Source organism: Trachypithecus francoisi, unplaced genomic scaffold, assembly GCF_009764315.1.
Source record: "Trachypithecus francoisi isolate TF-2019V2 unplaced genomic scaffold, Tfra_2.0 Lachesis_group20, whole genome shotgun sequence".
NCBI lineage: Eukaryota > Metazoa > Chordata > Mammalia > Primates > Cercopithecidae > Trachypithecus > Trachypithecus francoisi.
The window spans coordinates 55,843,183-55,870,036 of record NW_022681466.1 but is presented as its reverse complement, the minus strand read 5'-3'; the positions used below and the strand labels follow the sequence as shown (position 1 = coordinate 55,870,036).

Below are 26,854 nucleotides of genomic sequence, written 5' to 3'. Positions count from 1 at the left end.
GTGGGAATGTAAATTAGTTCAACCATTGTGGAAGACAGTGTGGTGATTCCTCAAAGATCTAGAACCAGAAATACCATTTGACCCAGCAATCCCATTACTGGGTATATAGTATATACCCAAAGGAATATAAATCATTCTGTATAAAGATACATGCACACATATGTTCATTACAGCACTATTCACAACAGCAGAGACATGGAATCAACCCAAATACCCATCAATGATGGAATGGATAAAGAAAATGTGGTACATATACACCATGGAATACTATGCAGCCATAAAAAGGAATGAGATCATGTCCTTTGCAGGGACATGGATGGAGCTGGAAGTCATTATCCTCAGCAAACTAACACAGGAACAAAAAACCAAACACCACATGTTCTCACTTATAAGTGGGAGCTGAACAATGAGAACACATGGACACAGGGAGGGGAACAACATACACTGGGGCCTGCTGGAGGGATGTGGGGTGAGGAAGAGCATCAAGATAAACAGCTAATACATGTGGGGCTTAATACCTAGGCGATGGGTTGATAGGTGCAGCAAACAACCATAGCACATGTTTACCTATGTAACAAACCTGCATGTACTGCACATGTATCCTGGAACTTAAAATAAAATAAAAATTTTTAAAAATCCTTCATCATGCCAGGGATGCAAGGGATGCAAGGATGGTTCAATATATGTAAGTTAATCACTGTGACACAACATGTCAACAGAATGAAAGACAAAATCCATACGATCATTTCAACCGATTCTGAAAAAGCATTTGATGAAATTCAACAGCTCTTCATAATAAAATCCCTCAAAACACTGGGTATAGAAGGAATATACCTCAACAGAATAAAAGTCATATATGACAGACCCACAGCTAGTATCATACTGAATGGGAAAAAAAAAAAACAGCCTTTCCTCTAAGATCTGGAACAAGATAAGGATGCCCATTTTTACCACTGTTATTCAACATAGTACTGGAGTCCTAGCTAGAGTAATCAGACAAAAGAAAGAAATAGAATGCATCCAAAATGGAAAGAAAGAAGTCAAATTATCCTTATTTGCAGATTATATTATCTCATATTTGAAAAAACCTAAAGACTCCACCAGAAAACTGTTAAAACTGATAAATTCAGTAAAGTAGCGGGATACAAAAATCAACATATGAAAATCAGTAGCATTTCTAGATGCCAACAGCAAATAATCTGAAAAAGAAATCAAGAAGGTAATCCCATTTGCAATAGCTACACATTAAATTAAATATTTAGGAACTAACCAAAGAAGTGAAAGATCTCTACAATGAAAACTATAAAACATTGATCCAAGATTTTGACTGAAGAGAGCACACACAAAATGGAAAGATATCCCATGTTCATGGATTGAAAGAATCAATATTGTTAAAATGTCCTTACTACCCAAAGCAATCTACAGATTCAATGCAATTTCCATTAAAATAACAATGACGTTCTTTACAGAAATATAAAAAATAATCCTAAAATTTATATGGAACCATAAAAACCCAGAATAGTCAAAGCCATCCTGAGCAAAAAGAACAAAACTGGAGGAATGTGATTCACATTACCTGACTTCAAATTATACTACAGAGTCATAGTAACCAAAACAGCACAGTACTGGCATAAAAGCAGTACCATGACATACAGACCAATGTGATAGACTATAGCAGACATATAGACCAATGGGATAGAATACAGAACCCAGAAATAAATCCATCCATCTACAGTGAACTCATTTTCTTTTTTTTTTTTTTTTTTTGAGACGGAGTCTTGCTCTCTCACCCAGGCTGCAGTGCAGTGGCTGGATCTCAGCTCACTGCAAACTCCGCCCCCCCCGGGTTAATGCCATTTTCCTGCCTCAGCCTCCCGAGTAGCTTGGACTACAGGCGCTCGCCACCTCGCCCAGCTAGTTTTTTTGTATTTTTTTTTAGTAGATATGGGGTTTCACCGTGTTAGCCAGGATGGTCTCGATCTCCTGACCTCGTGATCCACCCGTCTCGGCCTCCCAAAGTGCTGGGATTACAGGCTTGAGCCACCGCGCCCGGCCAGTGAACTCATTTTCAACAAAGGTGCTAAGAATATACATTGGGGAAAGGACAGTATCTTCAATAAATGGGAAAACCATATACTCATATATATGCAGAAGAAGAAAACTAGACATCTATCTCTCACTATATACACAAACAGAATCAAAATGGATTAAAGACTTAAATCTATGACCTCAAACTATGAAACTACTAAAAGAAAACATTGGGGAAACTCTCCAGGACATTGGACTGAGCAAAGATTTTTTGAGCGAAAGCATAGACAACCAAACCAAAAGTGGACAGATGGGATCACATCAAGTTAAACAGCTCCTGCACAGCAAAGGAAAAATAAACAAAATGAAGAGACAACCCACAGAATGGGAGAAAATATTTGCAAACTATCCATCTGACAAGGGATTAATAACTAGAATATATAAGGAGCTTACAACTAAATAGGAAAAAAATATGACAATCTGATTAAAAATGGGCAAAAGATCTGAATAGATATTTCTCAAAAGAAGACATACAAATTGCAAACAGGTATGTTAAAAGGTGTTTAACATCATTGATCATCAGATAAATACAAATCAAAAGTACAATGAGATATCATCTTACCCCAGTCAAAATGGCTTTTATCCAAAAGACAGACAATAACGAATGCTGGCAAGGATGTGGAGAAAGGAGAACCCTTATATACTGTTGGTGGGAATGTAAATTAGTACAACCACTATGAAGAACGGTATGGGGGCTCCACAAAAAAAAACTAAAAATAGAGCTATTATATGATCCAGCAATCCCACTGCTAGGTATATAATCCAAAGAAAGGAAATCAGTATATCAAGAGATAACTGCACTCCCATGTTTATTGCAGCACAATTCACAATAGCCAAGATTTGGAAGCAACCTAACTATCTGCCAAGAGATGAATGGATAAAGAAAATGTGGCATATGTACACAATATTTCATGACTATTCCAGCCATAAAAAAAGAATGAGATCGGCCGGGCGCGGTGGCTCAAGCCTGTAATCCCAGCATTTTGGGAGGCCGAGACGGGCGGATCAAGAGGTCAGGAGATCGAGACTATCCTGGCTAACACGGTGAAACCCCGTCTCTACTAAAAAATACAAAAAACTAGCCGGGCGAGGTGGCGGGCGCCTGTAGTCCCAGCTACTTGGGAGGCTGAGGCAGGAGAAGGGCGTAAACCCGGGAGGCAGAGCATGCAGTGAGCTGAGATCCGGCCACTGCACTCCAGCCTGGGTGACAGAGCAAGACTCCGTCTCAAAAAAAAAAAAAAAAAAGAATGAGATCCTGTCATCTGCAACAACATGGATGGAACTGGAGGACATTATATTAGGTGAAATAAACCAGACTCAGAAGGACAAGTATTACAAATGATTAAAATAATAAATGTCATATATATTTTCCTACAGAAAACATAAAGATCATCACTAGGGTTTGGAATCCCTTCTTGTCACCTCTCCAGTCATGACCTCCCTCCAAAAGTAACAATATCTTTTCCTCCCTCCCTCCTTCCCTCCCTGCCTTCCTTCCTTCCTTTTCTCCATCCTTTTTCTTTATTTTCCTCTCTTCCTCCCTCTCTCCCTCCCTTTTTCTTCCTATTCCCCTTCCCCCTCCCCTCTTACTCTCTCTCCCTTGCCTTCTCCCTTCTTTCTCTTTTTCTGTCTCCCCAGTCCACCTCTTTCTTCCTTTCTCTCTCTCCCTCCCACCCTCCCTCCCCACTTTCTTTCTTTCAATCACTCCCTTGACTTCTAACACTACAGATTAATTTTGCTTGCTTTTGAACTTCATATTAACGGAATCACAGAGTATGTGCTCTTTTGTGTCTGTTGTTACTCAACAACATAACCACTTAGGGTCACGTTGTGTGGCATTAGTTGTGTTAAATCAAGTTTGGTCTAAAGTTACATCCATACAAATATTCAATTTGGCCTAAAGGTTTCTCCATACATAGTGAACTGTAACCAAACTTGGTGTGTAAAAAGACCATAACATACTGTTGTAACAAGTAGCTAAGTGTGAGCCAATCACAGCAGCCAAACATCAGTAAACCACAGGCAGTCAGCTGTTCAAACCAGCTTCAAATAAGGCAACTGCCCAGTTGTAACCAATCCAATAGTTTCTGCACCTCACTTCTGTTTTCTGTATATCACTTTCCTTTTTCTGTCCATAACTGTCATCCAACCCTGTGACAGCTCTGGAGTCTGGAGTTGCTCTGATCCTGTTCTGGTTCTGGAGGCTGCCTGATTCCTGAATTGTTCTTTGTTCAGTTCAACTCTGTTCAATTTGTCTAAAGCTTTTCTTTTAATAGTTGTTATTAATTGCTACATAGTATATTATTGTATAACTATATTACAATTTATTTATTCTACTGTTGATGGACAATTTAATAGATTCCAGATTTGGCTATTCCCCAAAAAAACTGCCATGAACATTTCTCTACATGTCTTTGGTAGACATATAGATTCATTTCTCTTTGTATGTATCCAGGAGTATAAATGCTGCATCATAGAGTTCAGCTTTATTAAATAGTGCCAAGCCATTTTCCCAAGTGGTTGTACTAATTTACATTCCCACCAGCAATGTATCAGAATTCCTGTATTCCACCATAGGTATGAGTTGACACATGTATAAAGAAAAAGAAAGAAGAAATAAATAGAATTCCTGTATTCCATATCCTTTCGGTATTATCTGGTTTTGTTGTTGTTGTTATTGTTAGCTATTTTAATGGGTATGTGGTGGTATCTCGCTGTGATTTTAATTTGCATTTTTCTGATAATTGATAATTTGAACACATTTTTCTATGTTTATGAGCTATTTGAATATTCTCTTTGATGGAGTATCTGTTCAAGTCTTGTCCATTTTTCTACTGGTTTGTCTGTCTTTTCTTACTGATTTGTAGGCATTCTCTGTATAGTCAAATAATAGCCTTTGATGAACATAGGCATTATAAATGTCTTTTCTCATCCCTTGCTTGCCTTTTCTGTCACCCAGGCGGTAATACAGTGTCACAATCATGGCTCAGTCACTGCAGCCTTAGACTTCTCAGTGTCTGTCTATGTCATTTGCCCACTTTTTAATGGGTTTTTTTTTTCTTGTAAATTTGTTTAAGTTCCTTATAGATGCTGGATGTTAAACCTTTGTCAGATGCATAGTTTGCAAAAAATTTCTCCCATTCTGTAGGTTGTCTGTTCACTCTGTTGTAGTTTCTTTTGCTGTGCAGAAATTATTTAGTTTAACTAGATTCCATTTGTCAATTTGTGCTTTTGTTGCAATTGGTTTTGGCATTTTTGTAATAAAGTCTTTGCCTGTTCCTATGTCCAGAATGGTATAATCTAAGTTGTCTTCCAGGGTTTTCATAGTTTTGGGTTTTACATTGAAGTCTGCAATCCATCTTGAGTTAATTTTTTTGTATACAGTGTAAGGAAGGGGTCCAGTTTCAATCTTCTGCATATGACTAGCCAGTTATCCCAACACCATTTATTGAATAGGAAGCTCTGTCCTCATTGTTTGTTTTCGTCAGCTTTGTCAAAGATCAGATAGTTGTAGGTGTGTGGCCTTATTTCTGGGTTCTCTACTCTGTCCCATTGGTCTATGTGTCTGCTTTTGTACCAGTACCATGCTGCTTGGATTACTGTAGCCCTGTAGTATAGTTTGGACTCAGGTAGCATGATGCCTCCAGGTTTGTTCTTTTTGCTTAAGACTGCTTGGCTACTCAAGCTGCTTTTGGTTCCATATAAATGTTAGAATAGTTTTTCTTTTCTAGTTCTGTGAAGAATATCATTGGTAGTTTAATAGGAATCTTACTGAATCTATAAATTGCTTTGGGAAGTATGGCCATTTTAACAATATTGATTCTTCCTATCCATTAGCATGAAATGTTTTTCCATTTGTGTCATTTCTGATTTCTTTGAGCAGTGTTATGTAGTTCTCCTTGTAGAGGTCTTTCATTTCCTTGGTGTATTAGTCTGTTCTCATGCTGCCAATAAAGGCATATCCCAGACTGGGTACTTTATAAAGAAAAAAAAGTTTAAGGGACTCACAGTTCCACATGGCTGGGGATGCCTCACAATCATGGTGGAAGGAAAAGAAGGAGCAAAGTCAAGTCTTACATGGTGGCAGGCAAAAGACAGAGCATGCTCAGGGGAACTCCCCTTTATAAAGCCATCAAATCTTGTGAGATTTATTCACTTTCATGAGAACAACATGGAAAAGACCCACCCCCATGATTCAATAAACTCCCACCAGGTCCCTCCCATGACACGTGGGAATTGTGGGAGCTACAGTTCAAGATTTGGGAAGGGACACAGCCAAACCATATCATTCTGCCCCTGGCCCTTCCCAAATCTCATGTTCGCACATTCTAAAATTAATCATCCCTTTACAACAGTCCCCTAAAGTTTTAACTCATTTCAGCATTAACTCAAAAGTCCACAGTCCAAAGTCTCACCTGAGACAAGGCAAATCTCTTCTGCCTATGAGCCTGTAAAATCAAAAGCAAGTCAGTTACTTCCTAGATACAATGGGGGTACAGGCATTGGGTAAATACATCCATTCCAAATGGGAGAAATTGGGCAAAACAAAGGGGCTACAGGCTCCATGCAAGTCCGAAATACAACAGGGCAGTAAAATCTTAAATCTCCAAAATGATCTCCTCTGACTCCATGCCTCACATCCAGGTCACACTGATGCAAGAAGTGGGCTCCCATGGCCTTGAGCAGCTCTGCCCCTGTGGCTTTGCAGGGTACAGCTCCCCTCCTGGCTGCTTTCGCAGGCTGGCGTTGAATGTCTCTGGCTTTTCCAGGTGCACAGTGCAAGCTGTCAGTGAAATCTATCATTCTGGGATTTGGAAGATGGTGGCCATATTCTCACAGCTCCACTAGGTGGTGCCCCAGTGGGGACTCTATGTGGGGGATCCAACCCCACATTTCCTGGCCACACTGACCTAGTAGAGGTTCTCCATGAGGGCTCCATCATGTAGTGAACTTCTGCCTGGAAATCCAGGAGTTTCATACATGCTCTGAAATCTAGGCAGAGGTTCCCAAACCTCAATTCTTGACTTCTGCACAACCTCAGGCCCAACACCATGTGGAAGCGGCCACGGTTTAGGACTTGCACCTGTTGAAGCAATGACCTGAGCTGTACATTGGCCCCTTTTAGCCACAGCTGCAGTGGCTGGGATGGAGGGCACCAAGTCCCAAGGCTACACACAGCAGGGTGGGCCCTTGGCCCTACCTATGAAACCATTTTTCCCTCCTAGGCCTCTGGACCTGTGATGGGAGGGGCTGCCATAAAGGTCTCTGACATGTCCCAGAGACATTTTCTGCATGTCTTGGTGATTAAAATGTGGCTCCCTCTGGTACCATTCCTTCTGAAATGATTCCAATCAATAGAAAAAGAGGGAATCCTCCCTGACTCATTTTATGAGGCCAACATCATCCTGATACCAAAGCCTGGCAGAGACACAACAAAAAAAGAGAATTTTAGACCAATATCCCTGATGAGCATCGATGCAAAATCCTCAATAAAATACTGGCAAATCGAATCCAGCAGCATATCAAAAAGCTTATCCACCATGATCAAGTGGGCTTCATCCCTGGGATGCAAGGCTGGTTCAACATACACAATTCAATAAATGTAATCCAGCATATAAACAGAACAAAAGACAAAAACCACATGATTATCTCAATAGATGCAGAAAAGGTCTTTGACAAAATTCAACAGCCCTTCATGCTAAAAACGCTCAATAAATTCGGTATTGATGGGATGTACTCAAAATAATAAGAGCTATTTATGACAAACCCACAGCCAATATCATATTGAATGGGCAGAAACTGGAAGCATTCCCTTCGAAAACTGGCACAAGACAGGGATGCCCTCTCTCACCACTCCTATTCAACATAGTGTTGGAAGTTCTGGCCAGGGCAATCAGGCAGGGGAAAGAAATAAAGGGTATTCAATTAGGAAAAGAGGAAGTGAAATTGTCCCTGTTTGCAGGTGACATGATTGTACATTTAGAAAACCCTATCATCTCAGTCCCAAATCTCCTTAAGCTGATAAGCAACTTCAGCAAAGTCCCAGGATACAAAATCAATGTGCAAAAATCACAAGCATTCCTATACACCAATAACAGACAAACAGAGAGCCAAATCATGAGTGAACTCCCATTCACAATTGCTTCAAAGAGAATAAAATACCTAGGAATCCAACTTACAAGGGATGTAAAGGACCTCTTCAAGGAGAACTACAAACCACTGCTCAACGAAATAAAAAAGTACACAAACAAATGGAAGAACATTCCATGCTCATGGATAGGAAGAATCAATATCGTGAAAATGGCCATACTGCCCAAGGTTATTTATAGATTGAATGCCATCCCCATCAAGCTACCAATGACTTTCTTCACAGAATTGGAAAAAACTACTTTAAAGTTCCTATCAAAAAAGAGCCCACATTGCCAAGTCAATCCTAAGCCAAAAGAACAAAGCTGGTGGCATCACGCTACCTGACTTCAAACTATACTACAAGGCTACAGTAACCAAAACAGCAGGGTACTGGTACCAAAACAGAGGTATAGACCAATGGAACAGAACAGAGCCCTCAGAAATAATACCACACATCTACAACCATCTGATCTTTGACAAACCTGACAAAAACAAGAAATGGGGAAACGATTCCCTATTTAATAAATGGTACTGGGAAAACTGGCTAGCCATATGTAGAAAGCTGAAACTGGATCCCTTCCTTACGCCTTATGCAAAAATTAATTCAAGATGGATTAAATACTGAAATGTTAGACCTAAAACCATAAAAACTGTAAAAGGAAACCTAGGCAATACCATTCAGGACATAGGCATGGGCAAGGACTTCATGTCTAAAACACCAAAAGCAATGGCAACAAAAGCCAAAATTGATAAATGGGATCTAATTAAACTAAAGAACTTCTGCACAGCAAAAGAAACTACCATCAGAGTGAACAGGCAACCTACAGAATGGGAGAAAATTTTTGCAATCTACTCATCTGACATCCAGAACCTACAAAGAACTCAAACAAATTTACAAGAAAAAAACAAACAACCCCATCAAAAAGTGAGTGAAAGATATGAACAGACACTTCTCAAAAGAAGACATTTATGTAGCCAACAGACACATGAAAAAATGCTCATCATCACTGGCCATCAGAGAAATGCAAATCAAAACCACAATGAGATACCATCTCACACAAGTTAGAATGGCGATCATTAAAAAGTCAGGAAACAACAGGTGCTGGAGAGGATGTGGAGAAATAGGAATACTTTTACATTGTTGGTGGGACTGTAATCTAGTTCAACCTTTGTGGAAGACAGTGTGGTGATTCCTCAAGGATCTAGAACTAGAAATACCACTTGATCCAGCTATCCCATTACTGGGTATATAGCCAAAGGATTATAAATCATGCTGCTATAAAGACACATGCACACCTATGTTTATTGTGGCACTATTCACAATAGCAAAGACTTGGAATCAACCAAATGTCCATCAATGACAGACTGGATTAAGAAAATGTGGCACATATACACCATGGAATACCATGCAGCCATAAAAAAGGATGAGTTCCTGTCCTTTGTAGGGACATGGATGAAGCTGGAAACTATCATTCTCAGCAAACCATCACAAGAACAGAAAATCAAACACCGCATGTTCTCGCTCATAGGTGGGAATTGAACAATGAGAACACTTGGACACAGGAAGGGGAACATCACACACCAGGGCCTGTCATGGGGTGGGGGGAGCAGGGAGGGATAGCATTAGGAGATACACCTAATGTAAATGATGAGTTAATGGGTGCAGCACACCAACATGGCACATGTATACATATGTAACAAACCTGCACATGGTGCACATGTACCCTAGAACATAGAGTATAATTTAAAAAAATAAAAATAAATAAAATTTTATTTTATTTTATTTTATTTTACTTGTTACTTATGCAAATTTCTGCAGCTGGCTTGAATTTCTCCCTAGAAAATGGGGTTTTCTTTTTTATTGCATAGTACTACACATAGCACTATTGCATGGTAGTCAGGCTGCAAAATTTTCTTTTTTTTTTTTTTTTTTTTTTTGAGACAGAGTCTTGCTCTGTCGCCCAGGCTGGAGTGCAGTGGCCGGATCTCAGCTCACTGCAAGCTCCGCCTCCCAGGTTTATGCCATTCTCCTGCCTCAGCCTCCCGAGTAGCTGGGACTACAGACGCCCGCCACTTCGCCCGGCTAGTTTTTTGTATTTTTTTTTTAGTAGAGACGGGGTTTCACCATGTTAGCCAGGATGGTCTCGATCTCCTGACCTCGTGATCCGCCCGTCTCGGCCTCCCAAAGTGCTGGGATTACAGGCTTGAGCCACCGCGCCCGGCCAGGCTGCAAAATTTTCAAACTTTTATGCTCTGCTTCCTCTTGAACCCTTTGCTGCTTAGAAATTTCTTCCCCCAGATACCCTAAATTATCTCTCTCAAGTTTAAAGTTCCACAGATCTCTAGGGCAGGGGCAAAATGCTGCCAGTCTCTTTGCTAAAACATAGCAAGAGTCACCTTTTCTCCAGTTCCCAACAAGTTCCTCATCTCCATCTGAGACCACATCAGCCTGAACTTTATCGTCCATATCACTATCAGCATTTTGGCCAAAGCCATTCAACAAGTCTCTAGAAAGTTCCAATTTTCCCACATCTTTCTGACTTCTTCTGAGCTCTACAAACTTCCAACCTCTTCTTGTTACCCAGTTCCAAAGTCACTTCCACATTTCTGGGCATATTTACAGTAGCACCCCTCTTCTGGTACCAATTTACTGTATTGGTTCTCATGCTACTAATAAAGACACACCTGAGACTGGGTAATTTATAAAGAAAAAAAGTGTAATGGACTCACAGTTCCAGGTGGCTGGAGAGGCTTCACAATCATGGTGGAAGGCAAAGGAGGAGCAAAATCAGGTCTTACATGTTGGCAGATAAGAGAGAGAGCATGTGCAGGGGAACTCCCCTTTATAAGACCATCAGATCTTGTGAGACTTACTATCATGAGAACAGCATGGGAAAGACCTGCTCCCCACAATTCAATTACCTCCAACTGGGTCCCTCCCATGACATATGGGAATTATGGGAGCTACAATTCAATATTTGGGTGGGGACAAAGCCAAACCATATCACTTGGTTAGCTGAATTTTATTATTATTTTTGTGTGTGTGGCAATTGTGAATGGGACTATGTTCCTGATTTGGTTCTTGGTTTGACCATTGTTGGTGTATAGGAATGCTAGTGATTTTTGTACACTGATTTTGTATCCTGAGACTTTGCTGAGGTTGTTTATCACCTTAAGGAGCTTTGGGGCTAAATATGGCATTTTCTAGATATAGGATCATGTAGTGTGCAAAGAGGGATAGTCTGACTTCCTTTCTTCCTATTTGGATGTCCCTTATTTATTTCTCTTGCCTGATTGCTATGGCCAGGTAAACTCACTATTTTTAACCCTAACTGGAAAGCAGTTATTAAGATGTGCTCCAATCATTAATAACTCTCAATAAACAATATTATATGATAATAGCAAGAGACCAGAATCTTTATAACTCTAGAGTAGTGTTTTTTAACCTTACTTATTATAAAATATTAAAGACCTGCAAGTATAATGATGATATAATAAGTAGCATATATCTACTCTTAGCTTAAGAAAAAAAATACCTATATATTAAAGCCTCCCATAGACTGCTACTTTGAGAGATAGACTATTCTGAATTTCATGTTTATCATTTCCATGCATTATTTTTTATTATATCTAAGCAATATATTATTCTTGCTTTTTAATTTCATAAAAAATATTTCATTCTATATATATTCTACAGTCTTTTTTATACTTAGTATTTGGAAAATTCATCTATATTGAAAGGTATAGGTCTAGTTCATTCATTTTCACTGCTGCATAATATCTTATGATATAACTGTATTGTAATGTGTTTATTCATTCTCTCTTAGATAGACTGGGTTATTCCCAGTTGTTGTTTTTGTTTTTTTTACTATGAAGACAATCCTATTATGAAAATGATTGCATATGTCTCTTTGTGTCCACATGTGAGGGTTTCTCTGGTATATATTACTAGGATTTCAATTGTAAGTGGTATGGTTTGAATGTATGTGTTCCTCCAAAACTCATATGTTGGAACCTAAGACCCAATGTGATAGTATTAAGAGGTGGTACCTTTGGGGGAGTGATTAAGTCAGGAGGGCTCTGCCTTCAATAATGGATTAACAGTACCTTTCTAAAAGGGCTGGAAGGAACTAGCTAATCACCTCCCTTTTTTTTTGCCCTTCCATCTATTCTGCCATATGAGGACAGTGTTCATCTCCTCTGGAGGACACAATGTTCAAGGCACCATCTAGGAAGCAGAGACCAGGCCCTTACCAGACATCAAACTTGCTGGTGCCTTGACCTTAGACTTCCCAGCCTCCATAACTGTGAGCACTAAATTTACACTGTTCATAAATTACCCAATCTATGCTACTTTGCTATAGCAGCAGGAACAGATTGACACAGGGTCATAGGTAAGTGCATTTCATCTTAAGGAGATATTATTAAATTATTTCCCAGAGTGACTGGTACCAATTTATGTCACCACCTGCAAGAATAAGAGTTCCTACTGTGAAGCAGTGGTTTTTGAACTATGCTTCTCAGGGTCCCAAGAGGGAGTTTCAAAGGCCATAGGACTCTAAACTCCTTGTACTATTTGTAACTGGAGCGGCTATGCTTCAATTTGTTTTACATAACTGTAAAGCATAGGAAATTTTCATTTGAGAAAAAAGGTTTTTCTGCTTTAAAAAAGTTTAAAAACCAATATCCTGGCTGGGTGCAGTGGCTCACGCTTGTAATCCCAGCACTTTGGCAGGCTAAGGCGGGCAGATCACAAGGTCAGGAGATTAAGACCATCCTGGCTAACATGGTGAAACCCCGCCTCTACTAAAAAAAAAAAATACAAAAAATTAGCCAGGCATGGCGGCGGGCATCTGTGGTCCCAGCTACTCGGAAGGCTGAGGCAGGAGAATGGCGTGAACCCAGGAGGCGGAGCTTGCAGTGAGCCAAGATCGCGCCACTGCACTCTAGCCTGGGAGACAGAGTGAGAATCTGTCTCAAAAATATATATATATATCCTGAAGAATACTTTTAAATCCTATTTAGATAGTATCCATCTTTCTGTCCAGGAGAAAAATTGGTCTGTGAAGAAATCCTGGAAAAGCCAACATTTCATCTACAGAATGTCTTAAATCTAATAGTGGATAGTATTTATCAATCTCTCTCCCAAGTTTTGATTACTTCCTTGGCCTCTTCTCTTATTCCAATATGGGAAAAGTAAAGAGGGTAATATAATGCTTCCCCTCACCTCTAAGTTGGATTTGCAAACATATTAACTATTTTGGGTGGGGGAAGAGGGAAAGGTGTATTTCCCTTCTGTTTTGTCACAATGCTCATAAATATATAATGCTTTTATTTTATTTATTTATTTATCTATTTATTTATTTTGAGATGGAGTTTCGCTCTGTCGCCCAGGCTGGAGTGCAGTGGCCGGATCTCAGCTCACTGCAAGCTCCGCCTCCCGGGTTTACGCCATTCTCCTGCCTCAGCCTCCCGAGTAGCTGGGACTACAGGCGCCCGCCACCTCGCCCGGCTAGTTTTTTGTATTTTTTAGTAGAGACGGGGTTTCACTGTGTTAGCCAGGATGGGCTCGATCTCCTGACCTCGTGATCCACCCGTCTCGGCCTCCCAAAGTGCTAGGATTACAGGCTTGAGCCACTGAGCCTGGCCTATTTTTATTTTTAAGTAAGTATAAAAAGGAGGAATTCATTCAAGTCTATAGGTTGTAATGTACAGTTGACCCTTGAACAATGTAGGGGTTAGAGGAACTGATATCTGCACAAAGACTCATGTACAACTTTCAACTCCCCCAAAATTTGACTGGTAGTAGCCTACTGTTGACCAGAAACCTTACTGAAAACATGCACAGTTGATTAACACATATTTTGTATGTTATATGCATTATATACTGTATACTTACAATAAAGTAAGCTAGAGAAAAGAAAATGTTATGAAGAAAATCATAAGAGGTTAGGTGCAGTGGTTCACATCTGTAATCCCAGCACTTTGGGAGGCTGAGGCAGGATGATCACTTGAGGCCAGGAGCTCAAGATCACTCTGGGCAAAACAGCAAGACCCAGTCTCTGCAAAAAAATTTAAAAACTTAGGTGGGTGTGGTGTACACGCCTGTAATCCCAGCTACTCAGGAGGCTGAGGCAGGAGGATCATTTGAGCCCAGGAGGGAGAGACTGCAGTGAGCTATGATTGCATCACTATATTCTAGCTTAGGCAACAGAGTGAGACCCTGTATCTATTTTTTAAAAAAGAAAGAAAGAGAGAGGTTGGGGGGAGGAGGAAGGAAGGAGGGAGAGAGAGAGGGAAGGAAGGAAGGAAGGAAGGAAGGAAGGAAGGAAGGAAGAAAGGAAGGAAGGAAAGAAGGAAGGAAGGAAGGAGAAAGGAAGGGAGAAAAGGAAGGAAGAAATGAAGGAAGGAAATCATAAGGAAGACAAAATATATTTACTATTGATTAAGCGGAAGTGGATCATCATGAATGTTTTCATTCTCATTGTCCTCATGTTCAATAGACTGAGGAGAGGAGGAAGAGGAAGGGTTGATCTTGCTGTTTCGGAGTGGCAGAGGTGGAAGAAAATCTGTGTATAAGTGGACCTATGCAATTCAAACTGTGTTGTCCAAGAGTCAACTGTACTCTTTCCTTTTAACCTGTCTTCCATAACCCAAGGCAGACAATTCCTCCTCCTGCATTAAGGATATACGGCAACTTAATATCTACCTATCTGCCATGGCTCATTAGTAAACTCACACATGAACTAGGGCACTCTCCATCTTCATTGCAGCCTGGTAGTGCTCTTCTAGTGTACTTGGCTATTATAGGTTGCTAAGCAATAATCCTAGTGCTTGCATTGTCCCCACTGATGTACAGAATGGAAGTAGACATGTGTTTGGTTACCACTGTAGTTAAACACTTCTCTCTTAGAACCATGAAAACAAGAAAAAGCAGCACAGCAACAGCAGGGTCAATAAATCAGGATTCTGAACAAGCCTATCTGAAGCTGTCTTTTGACTGAGTGAACCCTGAATTCATGGATCACAAATGACAGCACTGCCCCAAGGGCAATTGAATTCAGAGGTTTAATTGAATAATTTCAGAGAGGTACTGGATTTTTTCACAGGTCTCTGGTTGGACATCCTAAACCTTTTAAGACTGATTGATTTATTCATTTATATACTCACTCAATAAATAACTATTAATTTCTCACTGTGTGCCAGGCACTGGAATTCTTTTTCAGGATCATCTTCCTAAACTTTTTCAAGAATCAAGAGCCTTTTAAGCTCTGCCCCCAATATGTACATCTTCACCACTCTAGTGGTGAAGTTCTAATATAAAAAGAACTATCCAGGCACTATGGGTATAAATGCTTTCAACTAAATAAGTAGGAACACAAAAGAATTCCTTATACATATTTTGAAAAGTCTAGCCTTATAAGTGACCTTTATTATTTTCTGCTCTCAGTGTATGGCCCACTGCTGGGCAGAGCCTCAGTACAAAGCCTATTTAAGGATATAAATAGGAATGAATTATAATTCATATTGTAATAAGCCTTAGCAGGCTCTTTCTTCACAAGGAGGCATATAACATTAGTGGGTCTGGCTGCTGATTAAACTGGTGAAAATTGACCCAGCAGGGCTACTTAAGCTGTATGATGTTTTCTTTAAACACAGGCCCTGTTTGAAACTCAGTTGCTTTGTCCTTATTATCAGGATTTCTTAACATTGGCACATGATGTAGAATGACTACTGCAAAGGAAGGAGGTAAAGAAGTACTACTAAACACCACCGGAATTAAAATTCAATAGGTAAAGGAAAAGGCAGTTTCCTACAAAACATTGTTAATGTTAGGGTTGTGTAATAAGAATAGAACTGAGCAAACTGATAATTGAAAAAATTCTCAAAATGCAAGTTAAGCTCAGTCTGAAAAGTAGAAAAACAAGGGTAAAGAAATGAGGAACTGACATGATACATTTAACCACAGTATTTTCTATGCAACGATATGTATTTGAGTGCATGTTGGGAGCTGCTTATCAAGGTAATATGACTTTAATTTTGACAAGTATGTAACAAGGATGAAGACACTTCCTTTGACCTGTTGAAATTGCAGTAACAGTTCCTCTTCCTACTTTGTATATACCCACATATACACATACATTCACAAACGAGGGATTTAGAATAAAAAGTTTTAATAGTGACTGATCATTTAATAAATAAGTACACTGCATTGCATATGATATCAGAATAAGCAACTGCAATGTTTTCAGTACATATCATATACTGGGATAAATAGTTTTAAACAAAACACATTTCTCTCTACCATACATTGAAAAGCAATAAGAGAAATGGAAAGTACAAGAAGAGGAAAGACCACAAACTCTTGCTTGATGTGTTTTCTGGGAGGTGATACATTACCTAATGGAACACATATGTACAGTTTTGTAGGTGCAAATGTGGCCACAAACTAATTAAAGTGAACACCTAATTAAATGTATAACAAATTACCTAGATCAAAATTGTGTCTGGCATCTTTAAAATGAATGAGTTAATTTAGGCCAGGCGTGGTGGCTCAAGCCTGTAATCCCAGCACTTTGGGAGGTCAAGGTGGGTGGATCAGCTGAGGTCAGGAGTTCGAGACCAGCCTGGCCAACATGGTGAAACTCTGTCTCTACTGAAAATACAAAAATTAGATGGGTGTAGTGGCAGGCGGCTGCAATCTCAGCTACTTGGGAGGCTGAGGCATGAGAATCGTTTGAACTCAGGAGGCGGAGGTTGCAGTGAGTTGAGATTGTGCCACTGCACTCCAGCCTGGATGACAGAGCAAGACTCCATCTCAAAAAATAAAATAAAATAAAATGAATGAGTTAATTTATAAACCTGGTCCAAGTGATTAAGGTAAAGGCAAAGTATATGTATGCAGTGTTGGTGGTAGATGTTTGGTATAAGGAAGTAAAATCAGAAAAACAGGAGGTGGGGACAGGTAGAAGAGGACAAGTAAACACTTGCCAGGAAGAAAATTTTTAGAAGTTAGTGAAGCTGTGAAAACAGTACTAAGTTTATAAGAAAAACAGAATAAGTGTTGGAAAGTTTGGTTCTTTAAATTTTTTTTTTTTTAATTTTCAGGGATACAGTGATTTTTGGTTACATGGATAACTTGTATAGTGGTGGTGTCTGAGATTTTAGTGCACCTGTCACCTGAGTAGTGTACATTGTACCCAATATGTAGTTTTTTTTAATCCCTTACCCCTCCTTCTACCCTCCCGCTTCTGAGTCTCCACAGCCAATTATATCATTCTGCATGCTTTTGCATACTCATAGCTTAGCTACCACTTCTAAGTGAAAACATATGGTATTTGGCTTTCCATTCTTGAGTTACTTCACTTAGAATAATGGCCTTCAGCTCCATCCAAGTTGCTGCAAAAGATATCATTTCATTCTTTTTATGGCTGAGTAGTATTCCATGGTGTATATATATCACATTTTCTTTTTCTTTTTTTTTTTTTGAGAGGGAGTCTCACTCTGTTGCCAGGCTGGAGTGCAGTGGCATGATCTTGGCTCACTGCAACCTCTGCCTCCTGAGTTCAAACAATTATCTTGCCTCAGCCTCCCAAGTAGCTGAGACTACCGGCACCTGCCACCACACCTAGCTAATTTTTGTATTTTTAGTAGAGACGGCGTTTCCCCATGTTGGCCAGGATGGTCTCAATCTCTTGACCTTGTGACCCGCTCGCCTCAACCTCCCAAAGTGCTCTTTATCCAAACTCATTAGTTGGTGGGCACTTAGGTTGGTTCCATATCTTTGCAACTGTGAATTGTGCGGCAATAAACATATACATGCAAGTGTCTTTTTAATATAATGACTTATTTTATTTGGGGTAGATACCCAGTAGTGGGGCTGCTGGATTGAATGGTAGATCTACTTTCAGTTCTTTAAGAAATTTCCATACTCAGTTGGGCACGGTGGCTCACGGCTGTAATCCCAGTACGTTGGGAGGCCAAGGCAGGCAGATCATGAGGTCAGGAGATCGAGACCATCCTGGCTAACACAGTGAAACCCCGTCTCTACTAAAAAATAGAAAAAATTAGCCAGGCGCGGTGGTGGGTGCCTGTAGTCCCAGCTACTCAGGAGGCTGAGGCAGGAGAATGGCGTGAACCTGGGAGGCGGAGCTTGCAGTGAGCCAAGATCGTGTCACTGCGCTCCAGCCTGGGCAACAGAGCGAGATTCCGTCTCAAAAAAAAAAAAAAAAAAGAAATTTCCATACTCTTTTCCATAAAGGTTATACTAATTTACATTCCCACCAGCAGTGTACAAGCATTTCCTTTTCACCATATCCATGCTAACATCTATTGTTTTTTGACATTTTAATAATGATCATTCTTGCAGGAGTAAGGTAGTATTTCATGGTGGTTTTAATTTGCATTTCCCTGATGATTAGTGATGTTCAGCCCCTTTTCACATGTTCATTGGCCATTTGTATATATTCTTTTGAGAAATGTCCGTTCATGTCATTTGCCCACTTTTTATGGGATAATCGATTTTTGTTTTATTTTTCTTGCTGATTTGTTTGAGTTCCTTGTAGATTCTGGATATCAGTTATTTGTTGGATACACAGTTTGCAAATATTTTCTTGTAAATTGAAGAAAAATTACAGTAAAATTGTTAAATTTTAAATACTGTAAAGAATTTCTGGTGGTATGGGATTTCACTAAGTATTTGGAGTTAAAAGAGCTGTATGAAAGAGATGAGTGTCTTATCTACTTTTTTAAAGCCTTTTTAGTCCTATAAATTTTCAATCTGCATAATTATGTGGAATTTGGGTTAAGGATGGAGCTAGTAGTCAAGCTTTGGATCAAATAGAATAAATATGTGGTCAAGTACAAGTGTAAAAACAATAAACAGGGTAGACCAGGCACAGTGGCTCATGCTTGTAATCCCAGCACTTTGGGAGGCCAAGGTGGGCGGATCACCTGAGGTTGGGAGTTCGAGACCAGCCTGGCCAACATTGGGAAACCCCATCTCTATTAAATATACAAACTTAGCCAGGTGTGGTGGCACATGCCTGTAATCCCAGCTACTCGGGAGGCTGAGGCAGGAGAATTGCTTAAACCCAGGAGGCAGAGGTTGTGGTGAAGCGAGATCGCGCCATTGCACTCCACCCTGGGCAACAAGAGCAACACTCCGTCTCGGGGGGAAAAAAAAAAAAAAAAAAACACCAAAAGAAACCAAAAACAAAAACAATAAACAGGGCCAAGGACAATAAGCATCTGAAATCACTGGAGTTATTCATTTTATTATTGTATTAGTGGGTTGCCTGCTAGATGTCAGTCAGTTTTCTTAGATAAATTTTCTCTTTAAGTACAAGATGAATAATCATAAATTGCCGCAAAAGCATTAACAGAAGGTGAATGAAATACATTTTAAATTATTTCCCAAACTGCATTTAAAATACCTTCTGGCCTACAATCTCACTGACTCTGGAGGCTGAGACAGGAGGATCGCCTGAGTTCAGGAGATTGAGACCAGCCTAGGCAACATAGCAAGACCTTGTCTCTACAAAAACAAAAATTAAAAAACTAGCTGGGTGAAGTAGTGTGCACCCACAGTCCCAGCAACTCTGGAGGCTGAGGTGGGAGGATCACTTGAACCCAGGACTTTGAGTCTGCAGTGAAGTATGATCATGTCACTGAACTTCAGTCTGGGTGACAGGGCAAGACTCATCTCTAAAAAATAAAAATAAAATAAAATATCCCCTGAAATTATGTCTTTAAAATGCAAAATCTTGAATAATGCATCCCCAGTAAAATTTTAAAGATAGTTTTAGATTTTTGTTTTTTTGAGATGGAGTTTCGCTCTGTCACCCAGGCTGGAATGCAATCCACAATCGCAGCTCACTGCAACCCCTGCCTCCCAGGTTCACTTGATTCTCCTGCCTCAGCCTCCAGAGTAGCTGGGATTACAGGTGCCCGCCACCACACCCTGCTAATTTTTTGTATTTTTAGAAGAGAAGGGGTTTTACCATGTTGGCCAGGTTGGTCTTGAACTCCTGACCTCAGGTGATCCACCTGCCTTGGCCTCACAAAGTGCTGGGATTACAGGCGTGAACCACCACGCCTGGCCAGTTTTAGATTCTATTGTATAAGAGAAAAGCTAGTTCTCTACCTTGGGATTTGATTTCATCCGTTGCTTTCTCCACCACATTGTTAGTGGCCTCTTTTACAGGAACGTCTGGCACACACTGTAAAGTCTTTGAAAAGAGAAAAAAAATCACCAATTTCAATGTGACTTGATTTTCCACAAAGTTGTATAAATTATTCCAAGTAAAGGAAAGTTAATTGCTTTGTAAGAGTTAACCAAACATCCCTAGTTAATTTTTCTGGGATATAATGTTGTATATTACAAGCAAAGAGGTAATCACAGTGTATTTTCTGCATTTACAAGATAAAATGTGTTGGTTCAAAATGTCCTCACATCTTCCTATTACTAACAAAGTAATATGCTAGGAATCATTTTAGATGACATTAATTCTTGAATTATACAACACTTTATAGAAACATAATTTGAAACCATAGCATAGGGAAATCAGACCTTTGGAAATGCTACTGTTTTACTACTAGAATCACTTTCTGTATTTGTGGCAAAAAGAAAGAGCATTTCATCTTAATTGAGGAAATAAAGGATTAATTTTATGAATAGCAACAAAATAGTTTTTTTTTTTTTTTTTTTTTTTTTTTTGAGACGGAGTCTTGCTCTGCCGCCCAGACTGGAGTGCAGTGGCCGGATCTCAGCTCACTGCAAGCTCCGCCTCCCGGGTTCACGCCATTCTCCTGTCTCAGCCTCCCGAGTAGCTGGGACTACAGGCGCCCGCCTCGTCGCCCGGCTAGTTTTTTGTATTTTGTAGTAGAGACGGGGTTTCACCGTATTAGCCAGGATGGTCTCGATCTCCTGACCTCGTGATCCGCCCGTCTCGGCCTCCCAAAGTGCTGGGATTACAGGCTTGAGCCACCGCGCCCGGCCTAACAAAATAGTTTTTGTATACATGCTAATGTACTTTAAAAATCTGACAACAGGATTTTTTTTTTTTTTTTTTGGAGACACAGTTTCACCCTTGCCTAGGCTGGAGTGCAGCGGCACAATCTCAGCTCACTGCAACCTCCACCTCCTGGGTCAAAGTGATGCTCGTGCCTTGGCCTTCCAAGTAGCTAGGATTACAGGCATGCACCACCATGCCCGGATAATTTTTGTATTATTAGTAGAGATGGAGTTTTGCCATGTTGGCCAGTCTGGTCTCAAACTCCTGACCTCAAGTGATCCGCCTCGGTCTCCCAAAGTGCTGGGATTACAGGAGTCAGCCATCGACAATCAGTAGGATATTTTAAAAACCCACATTAGTCAACTCACTTGTGAATCTATAGGACTATTTTCAATTGCCTCCCCTTTTCTATGAAATGTTTTTCTTTATTGTAGCCTTGTATTTATTTAAACACAAAGTTACTTAAATGATTAACCTGGAAATTACATTTTCAGCATGATAGTAAAGTGATCCTAAAAGCTGGTGGTTACAGTTTTTAGGGTAACTTTAGAAAGCATTCTTTATTTATCTGTAATTTATAACAGCTCTTCACAAATAATTTACCTGTCTATGGAAGTTTCCCACAACTTACTCAAATGTATCAGCTTAATAATCAACATGAGTTTGTCCTTTTCCTTTTGCAATTTTACTTATCTTTTTGAACACCCACATCTTTTCTTTTACCATAAGAAAATTGATTTATCTAGTTGATTCTCCAGCATTAATATCTGATTTATTCATGCCAACTCTACCTCATGAAGCTCTTTCACTTCAGTTGAGTTCCATTTCCTCTTTTTGTCTTTTCCATTTTCCTGAAATGGAAACAGTGTTAGTAAATGGCATCCAAAAAGAGCTGTGGCTTAAACTACTGTCTTATACTTTAATACAGTAAGCTTTTAACTTTTAAAAATTTCACATAATGAGTAAATATCATGCCAAATAACATTACACAAAGTAGTTGTATCAAAAAAATTCAAACAATAACAGACTTTTATATATAATCAAGGAATGCCAACCAACTAGAAGCAGGTCGCCATGACTCAACTGTTATTTTGACCCCCTTTTCAGCATTTCTGTCAAAACTTGATGCAGAATACTTCAACCAAAAAGAGAAATAATTACATGATAGACTATGATATTGCATCTCAATTTTCCCAAGAATGTGAATCTCAAATCTTCTCATAAATGTAATAAACCTATGTAGGACAAGAACCTGATCAGGTCTGACTTCCTCTTGAGATGTTGACTCATTCATCTGGACTCCAAAAGGTATCACCAAATGGTACAGAAGAATATTACTAGACCAGTATTAATAACAAAAAGAAAGAAATATTAATAAACATCACAAAGTACTCTGTAAGTTAAAAAATCTCCCTCGCTCCTGCCCTCACCTCACTCCACAATTCTATTGAGTGATAAATTCTCAACTGCTGAACTTTTCCAACTGTATTACTGTTATGGCTGTTGCTACTGACCAAAGCTAGATCATTGCTCAGGGAGACAAGAAAACTCACCATAGTAATCATTGCTACTATCATTAAAACAAAACAAACAAACAAACAAACAAAAAAACAGAAATGCAATTGCATTTTTTAACATGATTGTCATCCTCATTAATTTCTGAGATAACAAGGTGAGGTAAAGCAAAACTTTTATGGCTACCTAATTCATGCAAGAAAGGTAGATAGAGAACAGAATAGTAATATCTCAAAAAGCATTTTTTTTTGGCAAGGGAGAATTCCAGAAGAATGTGACTTATCTGGTTTATTTATTCATATTGAGGTATTAAATAATTACCAGATCCCCACTTTACTGCAAATGACTGTAGATTCACAGATTATTAAATCACTGCCATGCCAAAAATCATTTAAGAGTTTATGTATATATGAGCTAGGTGTTGTGTAAAGAGTAAATTATATTCACACAGTCTCTGCCTCCAGGACAGTTACAGTCTAGATACTCTACTTCGAAATAGTATGTATCTAATGCTCTAACGTATTCCCTTTTCTTTTCCTTTCTTTTTTTTTTTTTCTTTTCTTCTTCTTTTTGTTTTTTTACAGAGTCTCACTTTGTTGCCCACACTGGAGTGCAGTGGCACAATCTCGGCTCACTGCAACCTCCGCCTCCTGGGTTCAAGTGATTCTGCTTCCTCAGCCTGCCAAGTAGCTGGGACTACAGGTGCTCACCACCACGCCTGGTTAATTTTTGTACCTTTAGTAGACATGGGTTTTCACCATGTTGGCCAGGCTGGTCTTGAACTCCTGACCTCAAGTGACCCACCCTCCTTGGCCTCCCAAAGTGCTGGGATTACAGGTGTGAGGCACCACACCTGGCCATTTCCTTTTCTTTTTATCAACATAACACATGTTCTAGCTAAATAAACCAAAAGTACTGCCTTTGGAGAGACGAATTTCCAACATTTAAAAATAGCTGCCTCAAAGCCTTTTTGAAGCACTTAATAAATAATAGAAAATAAATGTATGTGATAGCTCCCAACTGTATATTCCCAACAGCCTCATTTCTTTGCTTATGGTGTCCATCTCCTGAAATTGCTGAGAAGCTTCCTTCCGTTTCTTTTAAAATCTATTTGGTTTGTATGCATTCCGATACATTCAACTCAATAAGCCTTTATTGGGTGCTTTCTATATGCAGGCAAATGTTGGGGCTTAAAAGGATTAATATGACCTGCCTTAAAGAGTTTCCAGTTTAGGCCGGGCGCAGTGGTTCACGCCTGTAATCCCTGCACTTTAGGAGGCCAAGGCGGGTGGATCACCTGAGGTCAGGAGTTCAAGACCAGCCTGGCCAACATAGTGAAACCCTGTCTCTACTAAAAATACAAAAAAGTAGCTGGGTGTGTTGGCAGGTGCCTGTGATCCCAGCTACTCAGGAGGCTGAGGCAGGAGAATCTCTTGAACCTGGGAGGCGGAGGTTGCAGTGAGCTGAGATCATGCCATTTGTACTCCAGCCTGGGTAACAAGAGCGAAACTCTATCTCAAAAAAAAAAAAGAGTTCCCAGTTCAGTGAGGGAAACAGATGCAATTCAATCTGCAAAGTAAAAGAGTAGAGGTACACACAAAATGTTAAGGAACAAAGAAATAAGCAATTAATTTTCCCAGGGTAGTTATGGATGTTCTCACAAAGGAAGCTGGATAGTAAAAGACTAGTAAGAAAGTTTTGTGTAAAGGAGGGGGAAAGGATATTTGAGGCAGAAGGAACAAAGGAACAAGGATATTTGAAGCAGAAGGAACAAACACTCCAGGTTCAAAAAGTGTTTGAAGAATTCATATAGCAGATATGCTGATATGGAGAAACTGTTAGTGGTCTGGATAGAAGATCAAATCAGCTACAACATTCCCTTAAGCCAAAGCCCAATCCAGAGCAAGGCCCTAACTTCTCTTCAATTCTGTGAAGGCTAAGAGAGGTGAGAAAGCTGCAGAGGAAAAGCTGAAAACTAGCAGAAGTTGATTCATGGGGTTTAAGGAAAGAAGACATCTCCATAACTTAAAAGTGCAAGGTGAAGCTGCACATGCTGATGTAGAAGTTGCAGCAAGTTACTCAAAAGATTTAACTAAGATCATCAATGAAGGTGGCTACACTAAACAATGGATTTTCCATGCAGACAAAACAGCTTTCTGTTGGAAGAAGATGCTATCTAGGATTTCATAGCTGGAGAGAAGTCAACGTCTGGCTTCAAAGCTTCAAAGGACAGTCTGACTCTCTTGTTTGGGGCTAATGCAGTTGGTGACTTTAAAGTGAAAAGAATTCTCATTTATCATTTCAAAAATCCTAACCCTTAAGAATTATGCTGAATCTATTCTGCCTGTACTCTGTAAATGGAACAACAAAGTCTGGATGACAGCACATCTGTTTACAGTATGGTTTATGGAATATTTTAAATACACCTTTGAGATCTACTGCTCAGGAAAATTGATTCCTTTCAAAATATTACTGTTCACTGACAATACACTTGGTCATCTAAGAGCTCTGATGGAAATGTACAAGGTAATTAATGTTCCCATGCCTGCCAACATAGAATCCATTCTGCAGCCCATGGATCAAAGACCAATTTCAACTTTCAAGTCTTATTTAAGAACTACATTTCATAAGGCTATAGCTTCCATAGATTGTGATTATTCTGATGGATTTGGGCAAAGTAAATTGAAAACTTTCTTGAAAGGATTCACCATTCTAGATGTCATTAAGAACATCTGTGATTCATGGAAGGAAGTCAAAATTGATCAGCATTAACAGAGTTTGGAAGAAGTTGATTCCAATCCTCATGGATGATTTTGAGGGCCCCAGGACTTCAGTGGAGGAAGTAACTGCAGATGTAATGGAAATAGTAAGAGAACTAGAATTAGACATGAGGCCTGAAGATGTGACTGAATTGCTGCAATCTCATGATAAAACTTGAATGAATGAGGAGTGTCTTCTTACAGATGGGAAAAGAAAGCAGTTTCTTGAGATGGAATCACTCCTGGTGAAGACACTGTGAACATCATTGAAATGACAACAAAGGATTTAGAATACTACATAAACTTAGTTGATGAAGCAGTGGTAGGATTTGACAGGACTGACTCTAATTTTGAAAGAAGTTCCACTGTGGGTAAAAAGTTATCAAACAGCATCGAATGTTACAGAGAAATTATTCATGACAGGAAGAGTCAATCAATGTAGCAAACTCAATTGTCTTAATTTAAGATATTCGCACAGCCACGCCAGCCTTCAGCAACCACTACTCTGATCAGTCATCAGCTATCAACATCGAAGCAAGATCCTCCATCCTCAAAAAGATTTTGAGTGGGTAAAGGCTCATATGATTGTTGGCATTTTTTAGCAAGAAAAGTATTTTTAAATTAAGGTATGCACATTTTTTAGACAGAATGCTACTGCACACTTAATAGACTATAGGATAAATACAACTTTTATATATGCGTTGGGAAACCAAAACTTCATGTGACCACTTTATTGTGATGTTCTCTTTATTGTAGTGGTCTGGAACCAAACCCAAAATATCTCCAAGGTCTGCGTGTATAAGGGCCAAAAATATAATTTTAGTCACCACAATGGAGAATTCCAACCTCCCACCCAGTTCCTTAATTGAAAGGTGGGTCCCTTTGAGAAAGAGCTCTGTAGCATTGCCACTAGAATATACTGAAAAATCTTCCTCTAAGTCTTTTCCACAGAGATTGGTGGCCATTTCCTAAAATGACTTTGTGCTAGGGAAAAGGAATATCCAGGTTTTTCAGAGATATCTAAACACTAATTCTAAACTGATGTTAATCCTGGGGATCCAAAATACCACTTCAGTCCATAAGGTTAAGTGGGGGTTTGTGGTGGTCAGATGCAGTCTTAACTCAAGTTTGAATCACAGTGGTTTAGCAGGGCCATAGAACCACCCTGTGGTGATTTCATCAGTCCCTGAATATATAATTAGAACAGAGATACTGGTAACTGGCAGGATCTCTATATCAGTTCTCTGACTCTGGAATAAGGACTATTATAGTAGGAAGGGCCAAGTTGAAGCCTTTGAAAACCTCCTCTCAAACCCCCTCCAAACACACCAGGACAGTAAACAAAAA

At 39.6% G+C, this 26,854-nt stretch overlaps 1 protein-coding gene across 4 annotated transcripts in view; it reads right to left on the bottom strand.

Annotated features, from left to right (window-relative positions):
* Positions 1–26,854, bottom strand: part of EFCAB5 (EF-hand calcium binding domain 5) — a 180,989-nt gene that overhangs the window by 146,457 nt on the left and 7,678 nt on the right. For 3 of the 4 annotated variants that reach the window (XM_033184401.1, XM_033184402.1, XM_033184404.1), the window contains exons 1-3: positions 22,486–22,818; positions 22,025–22,084; positions 20,363–20,447 (exon numbers count right to left, since the gene is read on the bottom strand). In XM_033184401.1, the coding sequence (XP_033040292.1) occupies positions 20,363–20,447; positions 22,025–22,084; positions 22,486–22,527 (187 nt within the window). In that variant the 5' untranslated portion in view covers positions 22,528–22,818. Of the gene's footprint in view, positions 1–20,362; positions 20,448–22,024; positions 22,085–22,485; positions 22,819–26,854 lie in introns of those variants that run through there. The other variant, XM_033184403.1, reaches the window with a different exon arrangement.